The sequence below is a fragment of the Pagrus major genome, chromosome 4 (assembly GCF_040436345.1).
Source record: "Pagrus major chromosome 4, Pma_NU_1.0".
Classification (NCBI taxonomy): domain Eukaryota; kingdom Metazoa; phylum Chordata; class Actinopteri; order Spariformes; family Sparidae; genus Pagrus; species Pagrus major.
The window spans coordinates 16,891,353-16,917,861 of record NC_133218.1 but is presented as its reverse complement, the minus strand read 5'-3'; the positions used below and the strand labels follow the sequence as shown (position 1 = coordinate 16,917,861).

At 42.0% G+C, this 26,509-nt stretch overlaps 1 protein-coding gene across 1 annotated transcript in view; it reads right to left on the bottom strand.

Annotated features, from left to right (window-relative positions):
- Positions 1–26,509, bottom strand: part of otog (otogelin) — a 52,430-nt gene that overhangs the window by 11,376 nt on the left and 14,545 nt on the right. The window contains 20 exon segments of the mRNA XM_073463825.1: positions 317–3,090; positions 4,179–4,258; positions 4,515–4,632; positions 6,198–6,476; positions 8,129–8,305; positions 8,406–8,432; positions 8,663–8,819; positions 9,011–9,127; positions 9,442–9,561; positions 10,389–10,535; positions 10,793–10,927; positions 11,280–11,418; positions 12,105–12,212; positions 20,127–20,292; positions 20,651–20,694; positions 21,052–21,126; positions 22,186–22,351; positions 23,513–23,725; positions 23,836–23,960; positions 25,566–25,743. Coding sequence (XP_073319926.1) covers positions 317–3,090; positions 4,179–4,258; positions 4,515–4,632; positions 6,198–6,476; positions 8,129–8,305; positions 8,406–8,432; positions 8,663–8,819; positions 9,011–9,127; positions 9,442–9,561; positions 10,389–10,535; positions 10,793–10,927; positions 11,280–11,418; positions 12,105–12,212; positions 20,127–20,292; positions 20,651–20,694; positions 21,052–21,126; positions 22,186–22,351; positions 23,513–23,725; positions 23,836–23,960; positions 25,566–25,743 — 5,345 coding nt within the window.

Below are 26,509 nucleotides of genomic sequence, written 5' to 3'. Positions count from 1 at the left end.
AAAAGTCACACAAGAAAAAGAAGAAGACAACTAGTGTGCCATAGGCATATTATTTGATATAGACATAATGTAGACATAGACAAAGGTCTCGGGGTTCCCTTAGTCACTTTTTCCAGATCTTTTGACCATAACCCACAGTGTGTTTTAAATATTAGCTTTAAAAAACTCCCATACAGTATGGCCCTTTTTTGTACAAATATAAATTAAAGGGAGAGAAAACTTGTAGAACTTGGAGACAAAGTCATTATAAAACTTATCCATCTTGCAATATTTTAAAATTATGTGACTGAAACAAAGATACAATAACTGAACCTACAGTGCACATCCTTGTAGGTGACACAGATATGGATGTCGTCGCCTCTGCTGTGTGTCTGGTCGTTTCTGAAGATGTATAGAGTGATGGTTGTGCAGGAGGCGTTGTTGAACCTGCACTGGTGTGATCGACTCTGTCCTGCTCAGTCGTTTGGACCGAGGTGGCTGCTGGGAGTGAAGTTGTAGTGGCAGTAGGAACAGTGGGCCTCTGGGTGGAAATCAGTGTATCAGGTTGAGGCGTCACTGGTTGGGATGTGAGTGGTGACACGTCAGTCTCTTTGGTTGTCATGGTTTTCTCAGATGTGGCTGACTCTCTGGTGGGGACAGCTGTAGATACCGTGACTGTTGTTAGAGTAGGAACGGGTGCTGGAGCAGTTATGGTGGTCAGGCGGGAAACTGTTTCGGTTGTGTCGGCACGTTCAGTAATGCTCGCTGTAGTAACCAACTCGGTTGTAGGTGGCACTCCTGACGTGGTTGCTGTGCCAGGGCTTGGTGCGACTGTTGGTGGGCCCAGAGTGGTTGATGTGATGGTCACTGCTGGGGGCCTTGTTGCTATGGTAACCCTTGCAGAGACTGGCCTGACAGTTGATCTCTGAGTCGGCGTGATTCTGGGCGTGACTCTTGTTGTCACGGGAACTCTGGGTGTCGTTCTGAGGGTGGTCGTCCGTGTGGTGGCTGTAGTTGATGTGGAAGGTGTAGCTCTTGCAGTGGACACCAGCCGGGTGGTGACTTTGTCCTGTACAGTTGTTGGCCTTGGAGCTGCGGTGGAAGTGGTTGTGTGCAGCTGAGACCAAGATGGAGGCGGCGTGGTTGTAGCTCTCGTTGACACCTCCACTCTGCCGGTCACTGGATGTGTTGTCCCTGTAATCAGCTGAACAATGACGGGTCTGAGTGTGGTGGTGTCAACATCTGGTGGAGCTTCAGTGGAGACAGTGGTGAGATGTGTCTCAGGAATACCGGGTGCAGATGGAGGAGGCAGTGTAACCAGTGTCCTGGTTGTAGTGGCTACAATTTCTGCAGTTGAGATTTTAGGAGCGGTTGTAGTTTTGGCAGTAGTGGTTGTAGCAGCAGCTGATGTTGAAGAGGTGACAACCGGCTGTGAAGTTTCAGGAAGGTGAGGCACTTCAGTAGTTGTAGTGGAAGAGATGATGTGGACAACAGCTTCAGAAGTGACCTCTGGTGTAGTTTTCACTGTCGGGCTGTAGACCTGTGTGGAGGAGGTCTCCCGATGGGGAGGACGCCAGGGCTCAGAGGTCTTCACAGTAGTCACAGGATGGGTGGAGCTCTCTGTTGTTGGTAAAAGTGGTACAGTAGTGGTTTCTGTAAGAGACACAGGTGTGACAGGATGACTCGTGGACATGGTGGAGGTTTCTGGAACCTCTGGAGGTCTTGAGGTGGTTTTCTCTGTTGTTGGGGCGGCAGCAGACCAGGAAGTTCTCTCTGAATAGGTTGTGGAGGTGGAAACAGTAGTGGTGTCTGTAATCTTCAGAGGTGGAGCAGCAGCCATTGTTGTGGTAGGGACATGTATTTCAGACACAGTGGATTCATGTGCGGTCACTTTCTTTGTTGTTGTTCTCCAGTGTGTAGTAGCTGAGGTAGGAGCAGATGGTGCAGTTGTAGTCGGTACAACATGGAGTGGCTGTGAAGTTGGTAACTCAGCAGCAGTCGTTGTAGAAGTCGTCAGTTCAGTGGGAGTGATGTGCAGAATCCTCTCTGTGGTAACAGGTGGCATTGTTGTCTCTGGACTTATGTACGGTGTTGTTTTACTGGTGGTGAAAGGTGCAACTGGTGTGACTGATTCTGTGGTTGTAGCTGAAGTGACTATCGGCAGAGATACAGTTCCTGTTTCAATTGGTGGTGAAGTTGGGGGAGGTGAAGAGGTTGTGGAGGCTGTGCTTGGTAAACCAGGAGGGATAGGTGTAGTTGTTTTTGGGGGAAGTTGCTCCACTGTTACAGTCTTTGTGCTGGTGTCTGTGTATGCAGTGGTAGCTGTACTGGGAACAGTAGTGCTGTCTGTGACTACAGATGTCTCTGAGACTGGAGCAGGAGTTGGACTAGAGGAGGTTACAATCGGAGTAACTGCTGCTGAATGCGTTGTAGCCTCTATGGTCTCTTTGGTTGTGTGCACAACAACAGGAGGAGGGGTACTGATGGTGGTCGGCCCTTCAACTGAGCTTGTGGTTGGTTCTGCAATGGTGGATGTCTGCAGAGTCGTGGCAGTGGTGGTGAAGAGCGGCTGCGGAAGGTCGGTGGGCTTGGTGGTGGAGGTGAGCCAGAACAGAGCAGTGATGGCAAAGGGAGCGCTGGATGTCCTCGATGTGATGGGGTGCAACAGGCTCGTAGTCGAGCTCACAGCTCTTGTCGTCCATGATGTCGTACCTGTTTCACTGGTGGGCAGGGCTTCTGTCACTCTAACAGTAGACAGCGGCCCCAACACCTCTGGCCTGACAGTAGGCGGCACTGTTGGAAGAGACGGAGGTCCTGCTGTTCTGGAAAGTTCAGGAGCTGCAGAAGGGGAGGTGGTGACTGGACGGGTCGGCTCATCAGGGGCGGGTGGTGCCTCAGACGAAGTTGTCTGTGTGATAACGGCAGGAGTAGTTGTGGTGATTTTAGTGGTAGGACTAGTGTCTGAAGGAGTGGAGGGTGTAGTGGTGGTGGTGGTTTTGAGGGAGGTGGTGGAGGCAGCCGTGCTCATGGTGGTTGCAGGAGTGACAGCTGCAGAGGTCAGCTGAGCAGTGGATGGTGTTACAGGCTGCACAGCAACTGGGACCTTAATACCTGAAGACAACAATAGAAAATGTTTATACACAGTTTATGTGTGATAGGAGCATAGACAGCTTCTGTCACAGATAGTTACAAATACTTTGGGCTAGCAGTGATGACTGCAGTAATTTACATGATTTGGCTGAATCCAGTACAACTATAAATTCTATCATCGATGACTCCTCTTTGGTTTTTGCTCATTTCAGGGTTTAATTCTGTTCTATGTTTTTAGTATTATCTATACAACTGATTTTGTATTGTTGTGTCTGAAACTTTTTATGCTGGCTTTGTTGCCAGTTCTCCAAATGGAAAGATGAGTACAACCTAAAGGAGTGCATCGATCAGGGTAAAACCATTTTAAAGGTAATAGACTAAAATGAGGAAAATATGTTGGAATGAACTATGAACATCATTATATGCTCCCATGTGATTTTGATTGTTTTTTTGTTTTTTTCAGAAAGATAAACACTTTGAGGAAACACAGCCAGGTGGAGACCAGTATCGGTAATAATAAGTCAATCAAAACTTAATTACAGAAAGTAAGCGATATCATTCTTAGTGTTGATTTTAAAGTTAGATTTTTTAATTTTCTTAATTTTTTATGACCCAATCCTTTAAAGATTTGTTCAGGAATATGGTTTATCTGAAATACTCCTATCTTTTAAATGAAGAATGTGAAAATGTTCTCAAGAAAAAGATCTGTTGATCTTTACAAATCCAGATGCAAGTCTAACAAAAGCATAGCTGTCAGTGCTGGAAAAAAACCTGAAATCAAAAATCAAATCAAATCAAATTGAATCGTGACCTTTAAATTGAAAGTAAAATGTGGATTTGACAAATTGTGACACCCCTAAGAGCACATAACTGTGACAAATTCCTGTGATCCTTGTGCTAAATTCCTTTACTGAATACATTTTTGTGATAAATGTTAGTTAAGATTTTAGCTAACAACATTGTCACTATTTTTTAATTGCCAACATCTTTCAAAATAGTCCCTCCTCATGTAACCCCTGGTCAAAAAGTCAATACCACACAGCATCCTGTTCTATTAATGGATCGGTTTAAATTCAAAACACCACTGAACTCAATCAGGGGATACTTACAGTCTTCAACATAGACACAGCGACGAGTGACCTCATCCAGGACCATGTGTGGAGGGCAAACAGGGAGGCAGCCCTCCACTCTGTAGAGAGAGCAACACACAGTCGTGAAAAAAACACACAGCAAACAGCAAATAAAACTATAAAACTTCATCAGAGTTCTCAGACCAAAGCAGGAAGATTTTATCAGTAAATGAAAATATCAAAAGGAAAAAAGTTTCTGCAGGTTTTCTGGACTGTAGCTGTGGTCAGAGAGGAAGGTGTCAGATCAGAGGCAGATGACATCAGATATACAAACTGATTTGTGTTGAGAGTTCTTGAAAAGGTCAAAGATCTCACTGTGGGATGGTGATGCAGGCTTCAGCTGACGGGTCACTGCAGGTCTTGAAGCAGGGGACAACACAGGAATCGTACCTCCACTGACATCGAGGACCAGGTGGGGCGTCTGGGCTTGGGCCTGATGAAAAACACACAATGCTGAATTACTACAAGCTCCAAAGTTTGTTATGTCTCAAAATTTGGCTTTGTTACTGAAACAGAACAGATGAATACAAACGCATGCAGTGAAACAAATTTCAATATTTCAGATCAGATTTGATTTTACTGTAGTTTAATGAGCATTATAACTTTATACAGTATTTACCTATTGAATAACAAAGACAACATCACAGTATCACACCTGCTTTTTTAAGTACTTTATTAAAGGGGGTCTGTGGAACTTCTGTGCTGGAAGCCGGTTGTTAGTCTATGTTTGCGGACTCCATTTCTAAACTAACATAACGTTAGCTACTGTTGCTTTTTAAGAGACGAGGCAATGTGCATAGAGACATTTTCTTTGTATTGTTGGGCAAAGAAATCCATAGTCCAGCAGCATTTAACAATTTCAACAAATCGTCCACAGGCTTGTACAGGCAATGGAGAGAGATCGGGAAGGTCGCATTTTACACGTCACATGTTACAATCCGTTCACATATGGCCAATAAAAAAGTGATTAATACGTGTTAATTGTTGCATAGAGCCTCTTTAAAGTTGTATCATAATTAATTAAACATATTGAAAACTGTTTTAAATGGTTATATGGAATGGAAATATTCTGGATGTCATGTGTATCGTTTTATACACATATCATATCTGGTATCTTTGTGATCTTGGATCATAGTTGAAATCTAAAATTAAGTTTTGTGGTTGTTCCAAATGACATGAGTGTGTATTAATGGACCCACCTGAGGTTGCAGCAGGATCAAAAATGTTAAAATGAATGAATTAACCTTCTCCTAATCACCTGATGTATGTGAAAATATATCACGTTACTAATCTAGACTAAGGCTAAACTGACCCACAGATGTTTTCACAGACCAGTAATGTGATGAATTTAGAGAGTCATCAGTGTAAAGTCTGGACTTCATCTCTCACTCTGAATGTGTGCAGCATTCACTGCTGTCAGCGGGAAATCCAATCTGCTATTGGCTCGTACGCCTTTTCCATGAACTAACACAAATGCTGCTGTATTTTTAGCATCAGTGATTAGCCTGGCTGCTCTCTCAGCAGAGTATGCAGGCAGAGGAGTCCCTAGTCTTGACCTTTGACCCCAGGGAGATGAACTGATGTCCGACTGAACCTGGAGCAAAGCTTCCTGAATGCTAACTGATTATTGAGTGAGCTTGGAAATATATATAACCCCAGAAAACAATGCAGATCACAGAGGGAAGTTTCCACCTGATCCAAACCCGTGATGATTACGATTGAAATGAGTTCAGTGAACGTTGGATCAATTCTGCTGGAATTTCTGAGCCGACAGTTTCTACTGAGGCTGGAAAACTTCAATAGTTTTACAATTTAATACCATTATATTTGTCTTCAATCTGTTTCCTTGTTGAATTTGAATTTTAGTCCCTGTTGTCATGGCAGCACAATTTTTCTGTTGGACAAAATTGTGACTGAACCCTCAGTAATCCCTGTCTTTTAGTGAGTGGTGTGTGTGTGAAGTGTTCGCTGCATGTTGGTCATGTCAGTGATGCTGACCTGTCAGTCTGAACAGCGTGGCCTTGCGGAAGCTGTCAGTGTGTCTGTATTTGAGCAGGTGGAGGCGGGGCAGCGTGGCGTGCAGGAAGAAGCCGGGTTTTGCGTGGGACTCCAGGGAGTCGTAGCCAGGGGTCCAGGTGTTCCTGTGCAGGACAAAGGTGGCTCCGTCCCAGAATGCCACGCTGTCCTCCCACTTGGCCAGCCTTACCTGGCCGCTGGGGCTTGCGTACAGGAAGTAGTTCGGTCTCTCGGCTGCCTCAAAAGAAACCCTCGATGTGTCTGTGTAGATGAAAACAAAGTGAGATATCATTACGGGAAGATGCTGGGACGTTTAAGAAAAAATCACAGGGACGCAAAAAGCTGGTCAACTACCAACCATAGAATTAGGGTTGAATTAGTAGGCAACCCTTAAACTACACCGCCTTACTTGTTAAATAAGCTAATTAAATTGAGAATTCTCTTTTACAATAGAATTCCTAACTAGTGTTTCTCTGAGGAAACAAGACAATATGTTTCAGCTCCGTTTTTGGTCTCAACCAACTCCTGAGGAAAACATCGACCAATTTAGCTGCTAAATGCTCCACTTTGTTCAACAGCTACTCACTAACTCCGACGTTTGGTGCTGAGCAGGAAGTGTACAGGGTTTATGTTTGAAGCCATAAAACCAAAACAGTAAGCTGAAAAGTGATGCTAAAACAGCTTCATGGAACTTGGAAGAACTGCAGAGTCAAGTGATGACTTTATGGGTTCATCTTCATGAGCGACAACTTTTAGATTACATTTAATTTTTTCCATTATTAATATACACATATTGATTAGTGTAGCTTTTCAAATAGCTTTTCCGCCTCTTTAAGATCATGGTCCATTATTTTCCTCCACGACACCGGTCTGTTTCTTGTCACCAAATGTTCACAAGAGGACCTGGATTAATACAGTACTTGTCCTGGCATACAACATAACACAAAGTTTTCAATGAAAACAATGTATTTAGCATCCTGTTGCAAGAGCAGCACATGACTGCATTTCTGTGCATCTTCTTTGATTATTCAGAAAACATGAAAGGAGAAAAATAATATATAAATAAAAATATATATAAATATATACTTAATCGTGCAAAATGTGTCTGATAACGATCCAGAGTACAGCAGTATCACATGCAGTAAACAGTGAGACCAGCTTGTTCCAGTCTTGGCTTGCTGACCGGCCTGCAGCTCAGGTTGCCATATTAGCATTTGGCAATCTGATCTCTGAACTCTTCTCCCACTGGAAGTCAATGGAAGTCCATCTCCTCCATCAGTGTTTTCACTGGGACGCTCGAATCATTACAAACACTGACAAATGCAGAGATAAAAGTGGAAGAGGAGACCGTTGACTGACCGGCTTTCAATCAGAGCGGAGAGAGTTGAAACTCTTAGATTCTCAGATTAGCTGAAAGAGGACGGACAGCCGAAGAGCAGCCGGCAAACGGGAAGAAAACAGAGCGATCAGTCGTATGATGCAGTGAAGAGCTGGATGCCTACACCATATATTTGGTCATCAAATCAGGGACTCTTATGACACAATTGACGTTTAATTGGTTCCCAATAAACATTTAACAATTTTGTTTCCTGGGAAATTAATGAATAGACTCAAGTTTCTTCCTGTGCTGTTGGTAGCTGTCAAAACAGACATCATCTAGTTGTAGCACCAACAATAATACCACTTGGAAATGCTCGGCGAGCAGGAGTTGACTGACCTCATCATATAAAACCACAATTCACCTCAATTGCTTTAATCATACAAGCGCACCATTTTCTCTCAGGTCTATGAAGCATCTTAAGGTCATTCAGCTCATGTTGTTCGTTTGCTTCGGCTCGAAACTTTATCGTTCTGTTTCACTCTCACCGCCTTCATTAACATTACGCCCTGCGGTCACAAAAGTAGTAACTTACCGTGTGGTCGGGCTCTGCTGAGGCCCGGCGTCATCATGAACAGTGAGAGAACTCCCGGGTTGGCGGTGGCGCTGAGGTTGCCCCGCTGCAGGAACACAGAGCCACTGGAGCTGCTGGCTGCCAACAGTATCGTCCGATCCCTGAAGGTGATCAGCCTGAAGGGACCTTTACCCAGAACTGCAGACAGGAGGCCATGTTAGGGCACCAGTGGTTATTGTCACAGAGTATTTGTGCAGTAAGTATGTGTTTGCATCCGTGTGTGTGTGTGATATCATACCTTTGTTGTAGAATTCACAATCATACGCTGCAGAGAGAAGCACAGAGACCGTTAAAGGCTATAACATTGATAACAGTGATATACAGTGCAGTATTTTTTATAAAGAATGTTTAAACTGTAACTAATGGCTTTGCTAATGTTTACAGAATCTTAGAATGATCATTATTATTATTATTTTCAGCTTCAGATTCATATGATCTCTTAAAACAGAGTTTTTTTTATAAAGTAGGTTTCTCCCTCCCTGTGTCGTGACTTACGGCACAGAGACGGAGACCGCCAGTCGACAGGAACACCCTGGTGGCAGCAGCGTTGGGCGTACGCCGCCACGCTGGTGCAGAAACACTCGCAGTCGCCTCCACGACTGCAACCACACGTGTCTGCCAAACAGTTCATGTAGAACCAGGTAACATCCACCTGAACGTGAAGAAAGGAAGTGAGAAAAGGACACGACTGCATTCTCAAGTCATACTCCACTTAACAATTTACCTAATTATCCATTTATTTTATTTTACACCTATCAGACACAGGGAAGTGTTTGATACTCAAAAAACACTCCAAAGAGTCCAAACTGCAGGACAAAGAGCTGCTGTTGTACTGTCACTCACCACTGGGTGGCAGGCCTGGAAGACCTCACCGAGCAGGACGGCACACTGACGCTTCGCATAAGGCTCTCTGAGAGGACTGAGGCTGCAGGGGTGTCTGATATCAGGACTGTTCACACACTGAACACACAAACATACAAAGCGGTTTTAAATTACAACTTTTATTCGAGGTTAAGTAGTAAGGTCTTGTTTATTGTAATTTGTTTGTTGAGGAAGTGTTTAAGACACCTGACAAATCCAGTGATGATCTGATAAAAACAACAATCAGTCACCACCTGCTGTCTTTTGTGTTTTTTCGTCATTAACATTGTATTACACCATTCTGTGTTGGAACAAGCTGTAACTTGATAAGATTAAGTTTTTTTCTATCTTTAAAGTTACAATATTCAGTTATAAAATGCACATGATGATGGTACGAGTCACTTTTCACTCACCTCTGCTGCAGTCCAGCTGTTTCCAAACTCCTGTGGAGTTGGGGAGTCGATGTTGTCGGGGGTCCTCATCTCGTTCACCGTCTTCATGTCAAAGTTCCCACACAGCCCGCTTAGCTTTCCCTGAACACATCACCAACATCTCTTTAACAGCATCATTTTTACGCATTGAAATCCACTTTTTATATTAAACAGAGTGAACCTCACTTTCTGTTATTCTTATTCTGGTAAAAAAAAAAAAAGAGTGTGAATGAACAAGATAGAAGTGAACAATAGTCTATGCCTATTGTAGCGGTGCTGCATCACACCCTCTGACCACCAGTGGCAGCACTGAGCATATTGCTGTTGAACAATCCTCCAGCTGGTGAGCGAGGAAGAGACCTCGTACCACGTTTGAGTAAAATGTTGATGTTTTATCTAGAAGCCAGTAGAACAGCAGATAACAAATCACAACAATATTTGAAAAAACAATCCTAACTCAAGGACCACTCACTTGCCTGTTATGCATCTTTTAACTGTATTACATGGTCTTCATTAATAAATGAAGTTTGCTTACTTGGAAAATGTAAAGAATTAACTGTCAAGCTAAACTTTTCAACCAGCATGGACAAAAAAAATCCTAAAAGTGCTCAGAAAGAAATATCTGGAGATCTACAGTCGATAACACTCGATGATGACGACCATGCGATTAGGTCAAAAGCTCCCAAACAAAACTGCTTCCAAATTCAGGAATAAACTGTCAAGCTCAACTTCAAATATCTTTTATCCTCTTCAGGGAGGAGAAGCAGACAGGAAGCAACCGGGCTGAAGGTCCTTCTTAATATGAACAAACAAATGTTTTAACTGTATATACTCTAACTTGGATTGGAGCATTAGCTAATAATGAAAGCTAAAATCAGAAGCCTGCACACTCCACTGAGTCAGAAAAAGGCACTGAACCAGCGACCTACCTGCCAGCGAGGTCCGACCTGGACGTGGACGGTGGTCTTACGGTCCCAGAGGACGGTGACGTCTTCCTCTGGGAAATGAACCACTGTGAAGTATCCAGCTGGCCAGATGAACATCCTCTGCTTCCTGTCAATCACACTGGATGGATTCTGCAGGGGGCAGAGTAATTTAATTTTCTGAGCTATTCTCCATCTGACTTAGTCAACACAATCTGTCAGAGGAGTGAAAATGAGGAAATGCTAATGCTACATAACCCAACTCAAGGTGCAACAGCATATTATTCAGTTGCACATATTCTGTATTTTAGGATTCATGCTCATTTTATGATTCATTTTATGAATCTCCCTGCTGGCAACCTGCATCATTCTTTAACAAATATGGAAAATATACTGAAAGTGACTCTTACTGGCTTCCCAGTGTCATCATCGAATGCTACGAAGGATCTTCCGATGTTGATCAGCAGAGATTTCCTGCAGATGGCTCCGCTGTCTAAACAGTCAACGTTCTCGGCTGCTACACTGAGCATCACATCAGTGCTGCTCTGTGGAGGAGAGAAAACACCATCACAGAAACTACCAAAGTCTTAATAGCTGGAAATTGCTTCCAACTTTAAACCTAATATAACATATATAGTCTTATAAATTGCTTGTAATTCCATTAGTTACTGTGTGTTTGGTTTATCCACTCATTTCCTCTTTTGTCCTGTTTCTTTTTTCTTTATTATCACTATCATTTTAGCTGCCAGTGTCACCAGGGGAACAAAACCCACTGCCCAAAAATGACCACAAAAAACAAAAGCTATAAGCATCAAGTGTACAGTTAAACAGTTAATAGGTTAAAATATCCCAAACCACAGTTTTGTTTCTCTTATTATAAATACATATTTCCAATACCTTTACAAGATAGACTTTGCATGCACCAACGTAGTCAAACAGCAGCCCATCAAATGTCCTGTAGTGGCGATCGCCGTAAGCCATGCACATTGACGGACACGGCTGAAACACACACTGGAACGTCCCATGCTGGCAAACACTACAAAGACAGCAAAGCTTCAGTGATTCAGCATCAACTTGTTCCCACTTAGTGCAAGGACATTTTTTTCATCTCTAATGGCCTCCTTTTGTCGAAAGCCTCAGGTTTACAGCAGGCAGAAAAGTGGCTGGTGAATTGTCAAAGGCTGAATCACCGCTCATTGCGCTATTAGGCTGTCATCTACATCTTCTTCCCTGGCTATGGCTTGAAGAAGAAATGGAAGGATGGGAGAATGACTGAGATCACTGGGAGAGTGTTTCCTTTCACCAGCTATGAACACTCTGAAGCTGAGGGAATCAAAGAGTCATACAAGGGCCCGCTCTGTTTTCCTGGCCTTTTTCTGTCCTGTGATAACAGAGAATTATAGATATCAGGTGGCCACTTTCGCTGCTCTGACAATCTCAGGACTCAGCGCTTTCAGGCTGAATCTGACTTTGAAAAATTAGCGGCTTTGTTGGAGATTTGTCTTAAATTTGACAGATATTGTTGGCAGATGATTGGTGAGGGTAATACAAATTTGTGCGCCATGACAAAATGGATGAAGACCAACTGAGGGAAGAAATAGAAAAAAAGTTCATCAGAATCATATGGGAACACCAGACATTATGTGTCCATGAACATCACTTTCTATAAAAGCCTGATCTGATTTTATATTTGGCTCGGGCTCCAGAAATGCATGAACTCACCACTGATGGCAGGGGGAGGAGACTCTGTCACCGGGGTAATACTCCTTCCCTTTCCATAGACACGGGCAGGATGCAGGTTCAAAGCACTCGTCTCCATGTTTTAGCAAGCTGGGGGCAAAAACAAAGTTGTTAAGGACAAAACACTCAGATGGGACTTCCTGGAGTGTTTCCTTTAACACATCCACCACATTTCAACAAATGGACCTCAATAGCTGCTGTAAAGTACTGCAAACCATTTAATGGAAACATTTTGGTAATATAGAAATGCAACCTGTGATGACACACCACAAAGAGACTAAAAGATGACATCACAGTTTATCAGGGCCCAAGATGAAATCTTCAAATCATTTGCTCCGTGGCAGAAGCACCACAAAGTACTCTGAAGCGCTGCGCGTTTCCTTTCGGTGCCCATGTCAACCAAATGGGTTGGTCAGACAGGGCAAGCTGCTGGCTAACAATATATTGTTTCGGCATCTGTTCTACAGTATTTATCCTGCATACCACAAGTGAATCTGGCAAGAAAACATACAAATAATCTATTAGAAATATTTATTCCTCAATTCCTCCAAAGCAGCAAGTCCTCACATTTAAGAAAGAGAACCAGAGAATCTTTGGCATTTTTGCTCGATAATTGAGCAAAACAATGACTCACCTGACTCTTTCATGTTTGGTGACTGTGTCATCAGAGACCACAGTTTGTGTCCAGTCACCATTGTTTGCTTTTTGTCACCATGAAGTCGATCGATTCCTAACAGCAACGCCAAATAGTTTTAGGTAGATGAAACCCAACTAGACTTTACCATAGAGGTGGCAGAACATGACACACTGATATTAGTAATTTTAGGAAAGGTCATAAGTTGTTCAGGAAGTCACTGCCTAATGACCTTTTTCATCACTGAGGTACAAGGAGGTCTTTGTAATTTAGACTTCTGATCAACAGACCAAAGACGATGAGAAAAAGTAGTCCCACCTGAAGAGCTGTGATGGAAGCCAGTCAGAGTACGAATAAGTTGATTTATTTGCTTAATGGTTCATCTGTTGTTCCTGGAACATCATTAACTTATCATAATCCATTGCGACGGTCCAATCACGTTGATGTGATGTCAGACATTTGCCACTTGTGATGGTGTTGTTCCTGAACATTGTAATTCATGTTCCCGGACCATCATTTAAACAACAATAGCGAGAAAGTCTGCTTCGGAGCCGGCCATTGTGGTTGAATGGGTACAAGTACAGGACCCTCATCCAACCAGGGTTTGTACCCAGTTTGGCACATATTGCTAAACTGATCACTTCATTATCTTTACACTAAGTTAACTTTTTTCCTTTTCGTTTCAGTTTTCTGTCAGTGTTTGGTTAGGTTTAGGAAAATATGATTGGGTTAAACCAACTTTAACCATGTGTTACAACAGGTAACTTCTAACGTGCGTATTTTCCCAGTCTTTGTCCTGAATACAAAAACGCCAATGATCAGTTGCAGCAGTATGATGGTCCTGGAGGAACATTAATTATGATGTCCCAGGAACAATATCCGATTGTGCTTGCTGAATCATCAATAGGCCAATAAAAGAGCTTCATAACTCAGTACAGTCTAATTTGGAGCAATGTTGGTTATTATTCCTGAACTGAGGGCTAACAGGCTGCTATCATGTTATAGCATAATGATCTTTTGGAGCTCCTGTGTTCATCTCTAATCCAGATATGAGGACTGGTCTTTGCCAACAGAGCGACAGAGGCAGAGCCAAAGCAGGTTGGCTTCCAGGGTGGAGCGATGCCAGGAAACAAGAGGGAGAGAGTTTCAGGGGTGGGCGACTGTGATGATGAAAAGCGCTAACACTCGTTAGCTACATGAGAAAACCAGACAATTAGGATTCTCAGAGATAGAGAGAGAAACAGTCTTTGTCCGGATGCCTCCATTTGCTTTCCACTCCGCGAGACGAAGCTGATAAGTATCTTGTAATATCCAGGGTTGAGCTATATCCACTGGCGAGGCTGCAGACAATGAAGTGACATACTGAATGGTCCCGCCACAAACCTCAGGTTCATCTGAGTAGAGTTACACCCCAGATAAAACGGTGTTAACAGCTTCCTTTTTCCGGCCGCCAAGCTGCCGTATCAATTACTTTGATCAAAGATTCAAAAAACATTCATTCTCTTGACGTACTTGCACATTATGAATAAATCCGCATAAACACAGACCTCATTTTGAATTTAATTTTATCAGACCATTTAAAAGTAACTGAGGAAGATGCATTTGCATAGAGTGGCGACAGGCGAGCCAGGCGGTGCGATGGATTGACTGCAGTCTGTGATGCTTCTGGTGTTGTTCCAGGTTGTGCACACCCCTGAAGTTCACAGGTTTAATTAAACCAGATAAGAAAGGCAGAAACCGTCACACATACTGTTGAGAACTCATCAATGGTGCCAACTTAGGCCCATGGTATAAATATCAAACCTGCTAAATCATACACAATTCCCAGGTCCTGCAAAGTAGGCCAGTGAGGTAAACAGCTGAAGGACAGAAAACAATGTAATAAGTGGTGCTGATGTTGTTATTAATTTTATTTTATTTTTACATGAACATCAGGTAAAGCTTCATGTACTGACAGACAGCCGCTTTACTGTATAGGTCAATCTGTTGGTCTGTCGGTCAGTCCATAAACATTTCCCCACACTTTCACAGCCATAGGTTCAATTATCTTTTCTTAATGTTGTTATCTTGAGATCATGAGTTAATTATGATGTTATCGAGTTAATTATAATGTTATCTTTAGATAACAAAGATCTACTCAATATGGGTGGTTTCTTTTCCCAAGGCCATCGAGAGGTTAGTAGTCTACTGGACAGCGACACCTATCCCTTACAGTAGCCGTAATTTAAATATCAAATCAATAGTCCAAACATTCAAATGGCAAAAGTTTATAGAAAGTTCATCTGATTTGCTTTGAAATTCCCAAAACCATACGTCAGTGCAATGTGTGTTGTAATGGTCCATTCTTATTATTCTTATGAAGACGTTTTCTCATGATAATTATCTTTTTATTTGGGGAAAGCATCTGTTATTCTGCAATAATGACATAAATAACAAAGCAAATCAAATTTAACTTATCAAGGGAAAACAGAGGAAATAATATGTTTGACCCATGACCGTTAAGGGCTTCAGTAGTTTTCTCCCCAGGTGGCAAAAATTTGACATAAAGGGTCAGTAAGTGTGTGTGTGCACCGGTGTGTTTGTGCTCATGCTAACTGGCTAAAAGGAGGCATGGCAATGGGAGGTGTCTATCGCAAAAAAAGGCACATAACTTCCAGGTGGATTCAGGTTTGCACAACAGTTTGTGGAGAGCTTGGTCACGAGCCTTAGCACAGCTGACTTCATAAGTATAAAATAATTAAAGATATACTCACAGGTTTTGTTGTAGCACCTCATTATGACCTCAATTCCCAAAAGCACCAAGTGTGGCTAACTGCATCTTCGCTGAGAGTTTGATGTTATTTTATGTATGTTTTTATTCTGTACTGTATCACTCTGTATTTGGTCATTACACTCTCCAGGATGGTGTACAGTCAAATAACAGGTTGTTATGGTTGTATGTATGTACGTACTGTAACCAGAACCAGATTCTGGTATGCTGCAGGCTCCTGTGTTGCACCTGAAACTCCAGGTTCATATGAGTTCAGCTGGGCTAATTGTCACAGAATGAGGAATGAATGAATGGTCTACATTTTGATCATAAACAAAGTGTGCCATTGTGAATGAAAACACAATGGATTCTCCTGTCAGCACCTCAGCTAATTATTTCCCATTAGAAGTTTTTAAGTCCGGCTGCAGATGAATACCTTGCAGTTGACTTTGAGTTGGGATTTGGTTTTTTTCCTGTTTTCACGATAATCATCTAAGTGTGGTATTAATATGACAGAGGGAACACCTGCTTATCATCTGCTGTCTGGTTTAAAAAAGGGAAACCGAAGCCAGCAAGTTGAAGACATGGGCTCATGTGTAGCAGGCCAATAAAGTAATGAGTAAAAAGGCTTTATATTTTGTGATATTTTATTGATCTTTGGCTCATGTTAATCCATGAGAAAAAGTACAAGGTGCTTGTTATGCTCCTCAGGTGAAAGAAAAGTAGCTTTCTAAGGTTTCTTGTATAAATTTTAAAGTCAAATTCAATGCTAAAGAAAAAGTATGAGGGTGCTGCATTGTATAAAGAACAATGATGAGGTAAGATGTCCAAACAAATGAAATAAACAGTCAGTGAAGATCTTTCTCTAGTTAAAATGTCTTCGCCAAAACTACATAGTGCACCTTTAAGACCCAAAAAATGTCTCAACAATATCTGAGAAAGAAAATAAAAATAATTTAAGGGGTCCTAATGAATGTCATCATTCGGCTTGAATGGCAATATGTGAAGAACCCGTAGCATCGGAGCTCTTTTTGTTTCTGAAGGTGGCATGAAATTGCTTAATGCAGACTGTTAAGAAGTTTCAAATGAGTTGCACTAGTGGGATTCAACCACTTTCACCCCACAGTCCCGACTGTGAAAGTCTTTCTGCATAAAATATCCCTTGCTTCATTTCCTGGCAGCACTAACCACAACCAAAGCTTATACTCCTCCAACCATTTGTCATTAAACTTGCATCTCCCCATCTTGGCTCCTTGCTTCCCTTGAGTGTTAGCTAGCTATCACCTATAACTGATGATAATGAAGAAAAAAAGGACACACAGTCAGACACCAACGTCTGCAGCTAGAAAACATAACATAATGTAAAAGTTCTATAAATGGCAGAGTCTCTCATTGTGTCATATTTAATAAATCCAACAAATACGTTTCAAGGTCGGCTACTATTTGTGACAATTTTCCCAACAGCCTTAAATGCACCATCTGTAAAATCTGTAATAATCAAACTTCATTCAGTTTTGAGCCTGAAATATTTGATATGATTCATACTCAAATCCTGTCGCTATAAAAACAACCCAGCTATCCTCAAAACTGTGAACACATTTCTAAAAATCAGACTCATGACTGAACCCATCACTGCACTTATTAACACAGCTGTCATCATGGAGCTGAATGAGATCTCTTTGTCTCCATATTTACCACATTAGTTCACAAACTATCAGGTTCCAGGGAGTTATCAAACTCTCTCAAGATTATAATCACCATAAAGGTCATCCTGCTGGAAGTGGCGAGTGGAAAAAAATGAATCACAGCGGTGAAGTCAACAGATGTGACGCAGGTTCAAAATGACTAACAGGTATCTCTGTACACGGCTCACCTTTTCTCTGTGTCGCTGTGTTTCATGACCAAACACTGCGCTGCAACACACAGAAATTGCTGCTATTTTAAGACAAGGACTGAGTTGAGGAAGGGGTAAGGTTAATTATAGTGTACATGTTTCACTTAAATTAAATCAATTGAGACTGACAGTTAGTACTTTTGAGTTTTGAGTTTTTTCTGCTCTTTGTATTTCTATTTTCAGAAGATATATGTTTTTGTACAATAGCAATGTCTTGTAATCTCATGTGGGATGGACTAGAAATTTGGCGTGACACAGAAATGTAAATAAACTAAGCTAAAACTTAAGTTATAGATAGAAAATCGGCATATTGTATGTTGCTCAATGGGTTATACATTAAAATAAGTCTGTATAAAGTTTTTAGTTTTTTTACTTGAGGTGATTTTTGTTAAATCTCACAGATTTTAACCATGGTTGCAAAATATAATAAACCCATCTATTTGGAAGTTATACCCTACTAGCTCAAGGCCTAACGACCCAAAACTTTGGGACCTCTTACTCTTGATTAAACTTACCTTTCCTTATGAAGTGGTTGTTTACTCAGAGGTTAAAGACCAAACGAAATTTTGTTTTACTGCAGTGTTGACTAGATTTTTCAACTGTGAAATGTTGCGAATTTTCACTGATCCTTATCAAAATACTTGTCATGTGTTCATGTGAAAGAAATTGGTCGATGAATTTTGATGGATTTTTCAAATGTCCAGATCAGTATCGGACAGGCTCTGGCGTTGACAGACATTACTTGTGTAAAAAAAACAAACAGAAAACCTCAATAAATTAGATTTAGTTGTTATCAGTGTCATTTTATGTGGTGTGGCTCTTTTGTTGGGTCTTTCGTTAACACGTACAAAATAAACCTTTCAAAGGTGCTATTTGTAAGAAAAGTTTATTTTTGAGTCTCAGTCCCAACTTGTCCAATAATGACGCTTTGGGCTGGCGGCCGACCCATCCTACAATCCCAAAGCGTTCTTGACGAATTGGGAATGAGACTTCTTACAAATGGCACCTTTTAAGGGCACCACTGATTATTTTTGGAGATCTCAAGCTGATATAATCCAATATGCCCGTTGTGTCTTCAAATGTATTTTTGTTAAATTATAAATCAAGTGTGTGACATATCCAATAACTGCTAAACATAGGGCCTCCGTTGTCTGGTTTAGAGGGGCCATCAGTCAGCTATACAATCTGTGCAAAAGTGTCATAAGCTTGGATATGTTTAAACTGACCCCTGCCTGTGCATATTGTAATCAGGATGACTCTTGGTTGATGTCACAGAATGAAACCACTTAACCCTCCTTTCAGGCCGACAGCCAGAGGGGATTACAGGGATCAGATGACTGTAATCTACTCCATGATGTCTGTCCACCTCGTCTGCCGGTTGTAAGGACTTTTGTCTCCTACAGATGATCTAAGACTTGTCAAAAAACATGGCTTTTAACAGTAAAGAAACCAACTGCAGTGGACTACAAAAAAAAAGGCACGTGGAGTTTTTCCAACCAAGTTCTTTAAATCTCAGCAGATCAACATGTGGCTCAGAAGTCTTCATTAAACTAGTTCTTTATCCAACCTGAAGTCTGCTCAACTCTCAAAATGTGTAATAACAAACAGATTAAACGCTTTTGTCCTGAAGTCTTTGTTCAAGAGAAGAACTGAAGCCAACGTAAAAACAGGAAAATGACGAGCAAATTTGGCAACTTTGGCCACAGTTGGACGATTGCAAATGGACCAAAAAGACTCCTTTCTGCAATCAATCCAAGAAAAATCTGTAAAACGCTACGTTAAAAACACTCCAACATGATTCCTTCTATTATAAGAATTATCTTTAAGTACTGATGGGTAGCAGTGGTCCTGTCTGTATGAAGACACCCAGCCCCGTTAGAAGGAGGATCGGATGATTATTCCTGACTCGTGTGACATTTTTAGAGAGTCTTTAACCAGCCTGCAGCCCAACTCATGCCGATCCCAGCTTCAGTGACACAGTCAGCCTGGGACACTCAGAGCTTTAGATTTCACCAGACCTACACAGTCATTTCTTAACCTTTATTTACCAAGATAAAAAGGTCACACTTCTTGCCACATCAGACTGATTCACCTTCATGCATGCACACACATTCATACCTGACAGCTGACTGAGAAGACTAACCACAGAGGGAAGTGCTGTGACAACATTCTTACAGCTGCTGTGAGGACTCAAACCAGCAATCTTTCAGGCACTATCACTCATGGGTGACAAACAAGTCGACTGCAAACATGTCAGACCCTACAGAAGTCACCCTCGGGGCAAGTCAGCATCAATGAGGGCTGCATCGTGTAGAGAAAATGTTGAAAAGGTGATATGAGATGTGATAAAGATTTTCAAAGACATTTGTGGTTCTATGTGCTGAATAATTGTTTGCTGATATCAAAACTTTCGAGAGTATAATTTATAAGGAACTTTGCTTTTTTAAATGTTCAAATGAATAAAAGCAATAGTCCACTGCATTTTATTTTCAAGACGATTAAGTTTTATAATGGCAGGGCTGTAGTGGGGTGTGAACTGAAAATTATTTGTCATTCTGAGTTTTAGTGTTTAGTGCATATTTAAACTTTAAATTAGATTTTATTTGTCATACATCATGCATGCAAAAACGTCAAATCAACTAGATTCAATTCTTCCATAGTAATATTGGCAGTCCTGAACTTCCAGACACAACTTTTCAGTGACTTTTTTTGGAAGGCATCACTCACCCAGGAGGGCAGGTACATCCAGCCACGCAGGGCTCATGTGTCGAGCAGGTGAGGTTGAGCAGGTAGGATTCACAGGTGTGCTCGCAGGCCACACCCTTTCCAGACATCAGGCCATCATCCCCCTCTGAGCAGTTCTGGTAGAGCTGACCAGCTGGACACAACCTGTCTGTAAGAGGAGAAGAAGAAGGTGCTGTATTAATGAAGACTTCTACTCAGCTCTTCTCACCTTCAACAAACACCTTCTTTTATTTTTATTTTTTATGGTTATGATCATTTCTATTATTTTGCCTATATGCTGTAAGACTGGTAGAGAGAGGGAGGATGACGTTGTTGACTGGCAGGTTTGATGTGCCTCTGTTTGTCACTATGACCCACTGAGCCACAAAGACGTATAAGCAGACAGCTTTATAATCCTTGCATATTAATACAAAGTAATGTGACATGAACAAAGCACTGGATCACTTCATATCAGCTTACAAATAACATGAATGAACTGAGCAATGTGTTTGATCAAAGTCACTTACCACTGTCTGCAGTTTGGGACACCAATTTACCATTCAGACAGAGTCTGCGAAGAAACACAGAAAAGACAGGACAATGATGATGATGAAGATGATGATGATGATAGATGGTGAAGGTAATTCCAGAAACTAGATGAGAGGTGAGCACTTGAATAAAGTGAGTTCGTCAGGACAGCTTTGTCTCTGTCCTGATGAAACTGTTCTGGTTGCAGCTTCTCATCCACAGTAATTGATTATCTTAACTAATTCCAGTTGTTGGCCACTGTTGTCTCTAACTGTTTGCTAACTGAATTGACTGAAGTTAGTAAAAAGTGTTTCTTCAATCAACATCATTAGTCAGGAAAAATGTGGGAATGATTTGAGGGGTAAAATGAGGACGACAGAGACGGAGGAGATGGTCTTACTGAACACCTGCTGACGTCATGATCACATCTCCCGGTTCATAATCTGCCCCGAGGAAACTACAGGGACACTCGCTCCTGAAGGAGAACACACCAGTAAAAAACACAAAGAACACACAAATGCTGATTCAGATCACTTGATGCAGTTATGTGACACATGCAACACTTCTCTGTTACGTGCAACACAAGTATGAGCAGACAGCTTTGATTTAGATGTCAAAAGATCTCCAGAAACCTTCCAAAACCCAAATTACACACCAGGCTTTGAGTGATGTAAACCAGACACTGCTTAGTTTGTTCACTATTGTGGAAAGAATTATGTTAAAGAGGGCTTTGTGTTACCTTAAACAGAGTATTACAGGTAAGTGGATAGGGGACAGATAAGCGGGCCGTAGGAGGTGAAATTAGTGCTCATGGTGCCGAATCCACGACCAAACCTCTTTCAAAAAACTTCATCTGTTTAGACTAAATTCGAATTACAAAAACATGAAATTACAGTCCATCTGCGCTGCTGTAAACGTGTTTAGCGGAGGCTGAAAGCCTTGTAACATATAGGCCAGCGCCACACATCGGCCTCTGTACTACAAATTCTTTCTCACTGGTTATCAGATATCTGTGTCGTCCCCAGCCCGAGTGGGAATGAAAGGGGGGTTTCACGGTGAATTCCTTGATGTAACTCTATCACATGGTAAGTAAGGCACTGCACTGCACTAGGATGTAAAAACCTGGGACATTTAAGAGGAATTAAGCTGCATGTCTTCTAGGGCAGAGCAGGCTGAAAGGGGGAGCACAATTACTGAGGTCCTCTGGCTCTGTAACGTCTGCACGAAAGATACAAGGCTTTCCACTTAAAGGCTGACCTAAACTTCAGAGCAGATACAAATATCACTTTGAGAGGATTTGTTTGGTGGAGTGACTCCAGTCCGTTAGCTGTTTAACAGGCTTCACAACCCTCCACAACAGGCCGAGCTGGAGCTGCAATACGATAGTCTCAAAATACTGTAAAAATATTTTAATGTTGCATAAAAGTAGCTGTTTCTCTCTCCTTATGTTGCTATTTTGCCCAAATATATCAATTTTGTGTGATTTATATTTTTGTTTTCTTTGTTTAATTCTGCCCCGCCCCCGCAGCCCTACCTGTGCACACAGGTGTGTGTTCGATGGTTGTAGAAGGATCCCAGAGGGCAGACGCAGCCCTCCTCACACTCCTCCCCACAGTGCTGCGGGACGGAGAGGGCGGAGCAACGGCGCTGGCAGGACGACACGCAGGTGCCATACTGCATGGTGGCAGGACAGGTGACCGCTGCAGAGAAAGGCAGTGTTAACAAAAAGACAGAGATTCATATTTCCATGTTGCTTCATAAATCTACAGAGCAGGAAGCTGCTGTGTGATTATTGTGGACAATTGTGCAAACAGTAGCATATTCACACATCCAGCAATTACAGAGCAACGTTTTTATTTAATAATTTAAAGTCCTGTTTCTGTCTAATCATCACTCTCTTCTAGTTCTGCTTTTGGTCTGTACGAACTTCTGAGCTCTTTAACTGCTAAATTCTCCCCAATGTTCTCCAGCAAACTTCTAACTTTATCTCTTCAAGTCTGAAGAGTTAATTTTACATTATTTTCTTGGTCTTAAAAGCACAATCAAGCTATTTAGAATTGCACCACTAAAGCAATGTCAGACTCAAAATGAAGTCTGGCACCTGCATAACCCACAGTGTGACTCATCTGCCAACAGTCTAGTCTGAGATTCAGGTGTGTTATGCCAGTAGCAGCTAATGTAGCGTCAAGCGGGTAGTCTCAGACAGAGATGAGGAGCTACAAAGGTCTGGCTTTGCTCACTTCTTTCTCCAAGAAAGAATATATTGTCAGCCCAAACTAACGCTTACTCAAGTGACATCACTGAAGGCAATTTAACAAAGATAGTTAGATAGAGTCTCATCAGCAGGTGGTCACATAATGACGTTTTGGGTTGATGGCTTCGGACACAAACCCAAAGAGTCAGTATCTGACAACCTGGGAATGAGACTCAAAAATCAACTCTCCATCTCCAGGAAGTTACATTTTCCTGTTTTTATGTATATCTATGGGCCACACCTGCTCTTTCTGTAATAGCTATTTTCTCGCCTGGTGATCAATAAAGTATTATCATAAAACATCACAACTTTACATTTTTAGGTGATTTAAATCTCAGTCATGGTTAAAGATAAGCTCTCTGATTGTATGATAGTGCTCTCAAATCTATGGGTATCAACAAGGAGCTGAGAAGAAAGTTTGGGACTTGGATTTGATATTGGGCACTATAACAAGAAGAGAAGAAAAAGTTAGAGAAGCAACATGGTTGGTCACTCAGATTAAAAGAATGGCACCTTGTGGCTCCATGCATTCCTTCAGTTCATTATTATATGTATTTCATGCATAGGTAACAGTGACAGGTGAATTAGAAATATGCTGAATACTCACCACAGTCCGGTATCTGCGATCGAAAGTCAACGATGACAGAGAATCTGCGGCAGTGGTGAGCGTAGTGGGCCAGCGCAGAGCAGAGGCAAGGCGTCCCGCACTTACAGGTGTCTGAGCGACACTGCTGATGGAAAGATGTCGGGCTGAGGTACTCATGGCAGGCAGAGAACAGATCCTGGTTCAGTACGTCACACATCTCTGAGGCGTAGGCCACTGAGAAGGGGAAGGAGCCGGTAGACAACACGCCAGACACATAAAAACTTTGAGAAATTGTAGAAACACCACTGAAACAGCAAAAAGCTAAAGGAGGAAGAGAAACTGACCGGCCTGCTGGTGTGTGTCACAGGGGTCGAGCTGAGGCGTACTCAAGCTAGTTGAACATGCTGACGAGACCCTCCAGGCATTTCCAAACAGCTGAGGAGTGCTTTCTATCATACCTGACGGAGACCTGCAGAAAAACAAAACACAGATTCAGATTCACAAGCTATGAAACAGCAAGCTCATTTTGCTTATCATACAGTGAAACTGATGTGAGGACGAGCCTGTTTAACTCGACTATACCAGGGTAAAAGTGAGTTTTCCCATTGCTGCTGCAGGTCCTCTAACATGCTGACGGCTAGCATTACAACAACACAGCTAGCTTAACATTAACTGTAGCTATAGCAACAACAAGCTAACTACTGCTGCTTCCGAAAAAATCCTCATACAATCTGTTTTGTTTGCTTGTTTGTTTCAGCACTGAGCTTAACTCTCTTTAACACCTCTGCTGTATAAAAACAGTTTTGACATGCTTATTTGCAGTTACTAGCATGTTGATCTACATGTTACATCTTAGTGTTTTTAGTGTTAAAGGTGTCCTGTTATACTTTTTCATTTATTTCCTTTACTTCAGTGTTTTATATAGGTTCTTGTGCTTATAAAAGTTATTGAAAGTTAAAAAGTCCACACCAACAGAAGCTCCTCTCTCTCACAGAAAACACTGCTCCTGAAACACCTCGTCAGTAGTCGTCAACGTGAGAATTAATACAAGCATTCAAAAGCATGGGCAAACGTATCCCAATGAGATAACTGAGCTACCATCCTGTCAACAGATGGGGGATTTACAAGTGGTAAACAGTGCATTACAGAGAGGCTTCTTCCTCTTGGATGAGAGGGGGAACATCTTTAAAAAAAGAAAGTCCAGTTGCCTTCATATGGCACCTAGATATACCATGACCTGGATGACTGAGAGTCTTCACCAACATAAAGCAACACTCTTCATCAAATTAAATACAGTGACATTTCAGCGTGGCCACAAATTTAAAGACAAACTAAATGTTGTCCTATCAGCCCCGTCTGCAGTCCCACCTCTGCCTCCGCCTCTCAGATGGACCTGGTGAACTTTGGAAATCAGCACAGCAGAGGAAAGGCACTATTGCTGTTTCTGACTTACTATCCTGATTGTTTGAGCCATTTAATGTGCCAGTTTTTATTAATTATGTCTAAAACAGCTGTTAACCAATAAAATGTAACTACTGTAGCTCTAAGGCTCATAAATGTAAAGCAACACTTTAAAAAAAACAACAGCGTCGGTGCTTGGCATCAAAGATGAAGTCAAAATATTAAACAGAGGATTCTGCAAGTCATCATTTTAGTCTTTTCCTGAGAGCGTCAGGTAAAGAGGATTCTTTCTAGTAGCATACGACCACTTGAGTCACCAACTGTGATGTATATCCATTTACAGCTGTTAGACAACATCCGCCCTTTATGGTCAGCCATTACGATGCGGTACAGTGGAGCCCCTATTCCACTAACAGTAAATTCCTTGTTGAAGTGGCGTGTCCAGTTGGGCGCTCATCTGGCCCGCCTAAAAGAGCTGATCAGAGAGCGAGGCTTTTGATGCCGAGCCGCCGCGCCAGTGTGCATTACAGAGGGAGAGTGTGAGAGAGAGAGCACTTCACCATCACCTCCCTCTCTGCCTCTGAAACAGGAGTATGCTCACTCTTTTTAATCATCAGAGGGGGGGTTAACGGGGGGCGCGGGAGGGGTCAAAGGTCAGCAGGCACACACTTACAGGAAGTCATCTTGAATGTTGCCGTTGAAGGTGCCGCACAGGCCCACTGTGTCATCCTTCCACAGCTCCTCAGCCTGCAGGTAGAGGCGAAACTCCTTCCAGCTGTACTGCAGACGCAGGCCGAACGCCGTCTTCACCTGGAGGAACATGGACGACAGCTCCTGGATGTGGAAGATGTCTGTGGACGAGAACATTGACACTTTGTTTAAGGTGCATTGCTACATCTTTTGCCATATTTCTGCCGTCTGTTCAGCACTGGGATGTTAGCAGGACTCTGGGTACATCCCAAGTCTTTAATTTGATATTCCCTCACTCCTCAATCCTCATTTGAACCTGAAGTTGTTCCGGTCGACCATTTGCAGGCTGTCCCAAAGCTCTTATTTCTACTGTGAGGAGTGAAGAGCGAGGAGGGATGGCTGACGTTGCTTCACACTTGAGAGGAAAAGACATCTCTTTTCTCTTAAAGCACATTTCTAGTTTCCTCTCTTTGCATGGTTTCCACACATCCTTGGTGGAAAGGACCAAGATGCAAGTGAGGGAACCATGGATGCAATTTCAGAGACTTGGGATACACCCTATGTAAGTCAATGATACAAACAAAACTTGTTTATAAAAAAAAAAATATTTCACAGCGCTAATATTGATCAAAACCTCCAGCGGTTTCACTTTTCATCTTGCAGTGATGTAGAAGTAAACTCCATCCATCATTGTCTGATGATTTCTCTTTGTATTAGTGCAGAACTGTACCTGTAACTGTACCAGACTATATTTATCAATTATTTGGACAATTAATCAATTCATTGTTTAGTTAATAAAATATGAAAAAAACCCTTACAAAATTCCCCAGACCTTACTGTCATCAGACAAGCAAATCCTCCCATTTGAGATGCTGGAATTATTAATCATAGGCAGTTTTTCTTTATAAATGCTTTCAAACAATTGAA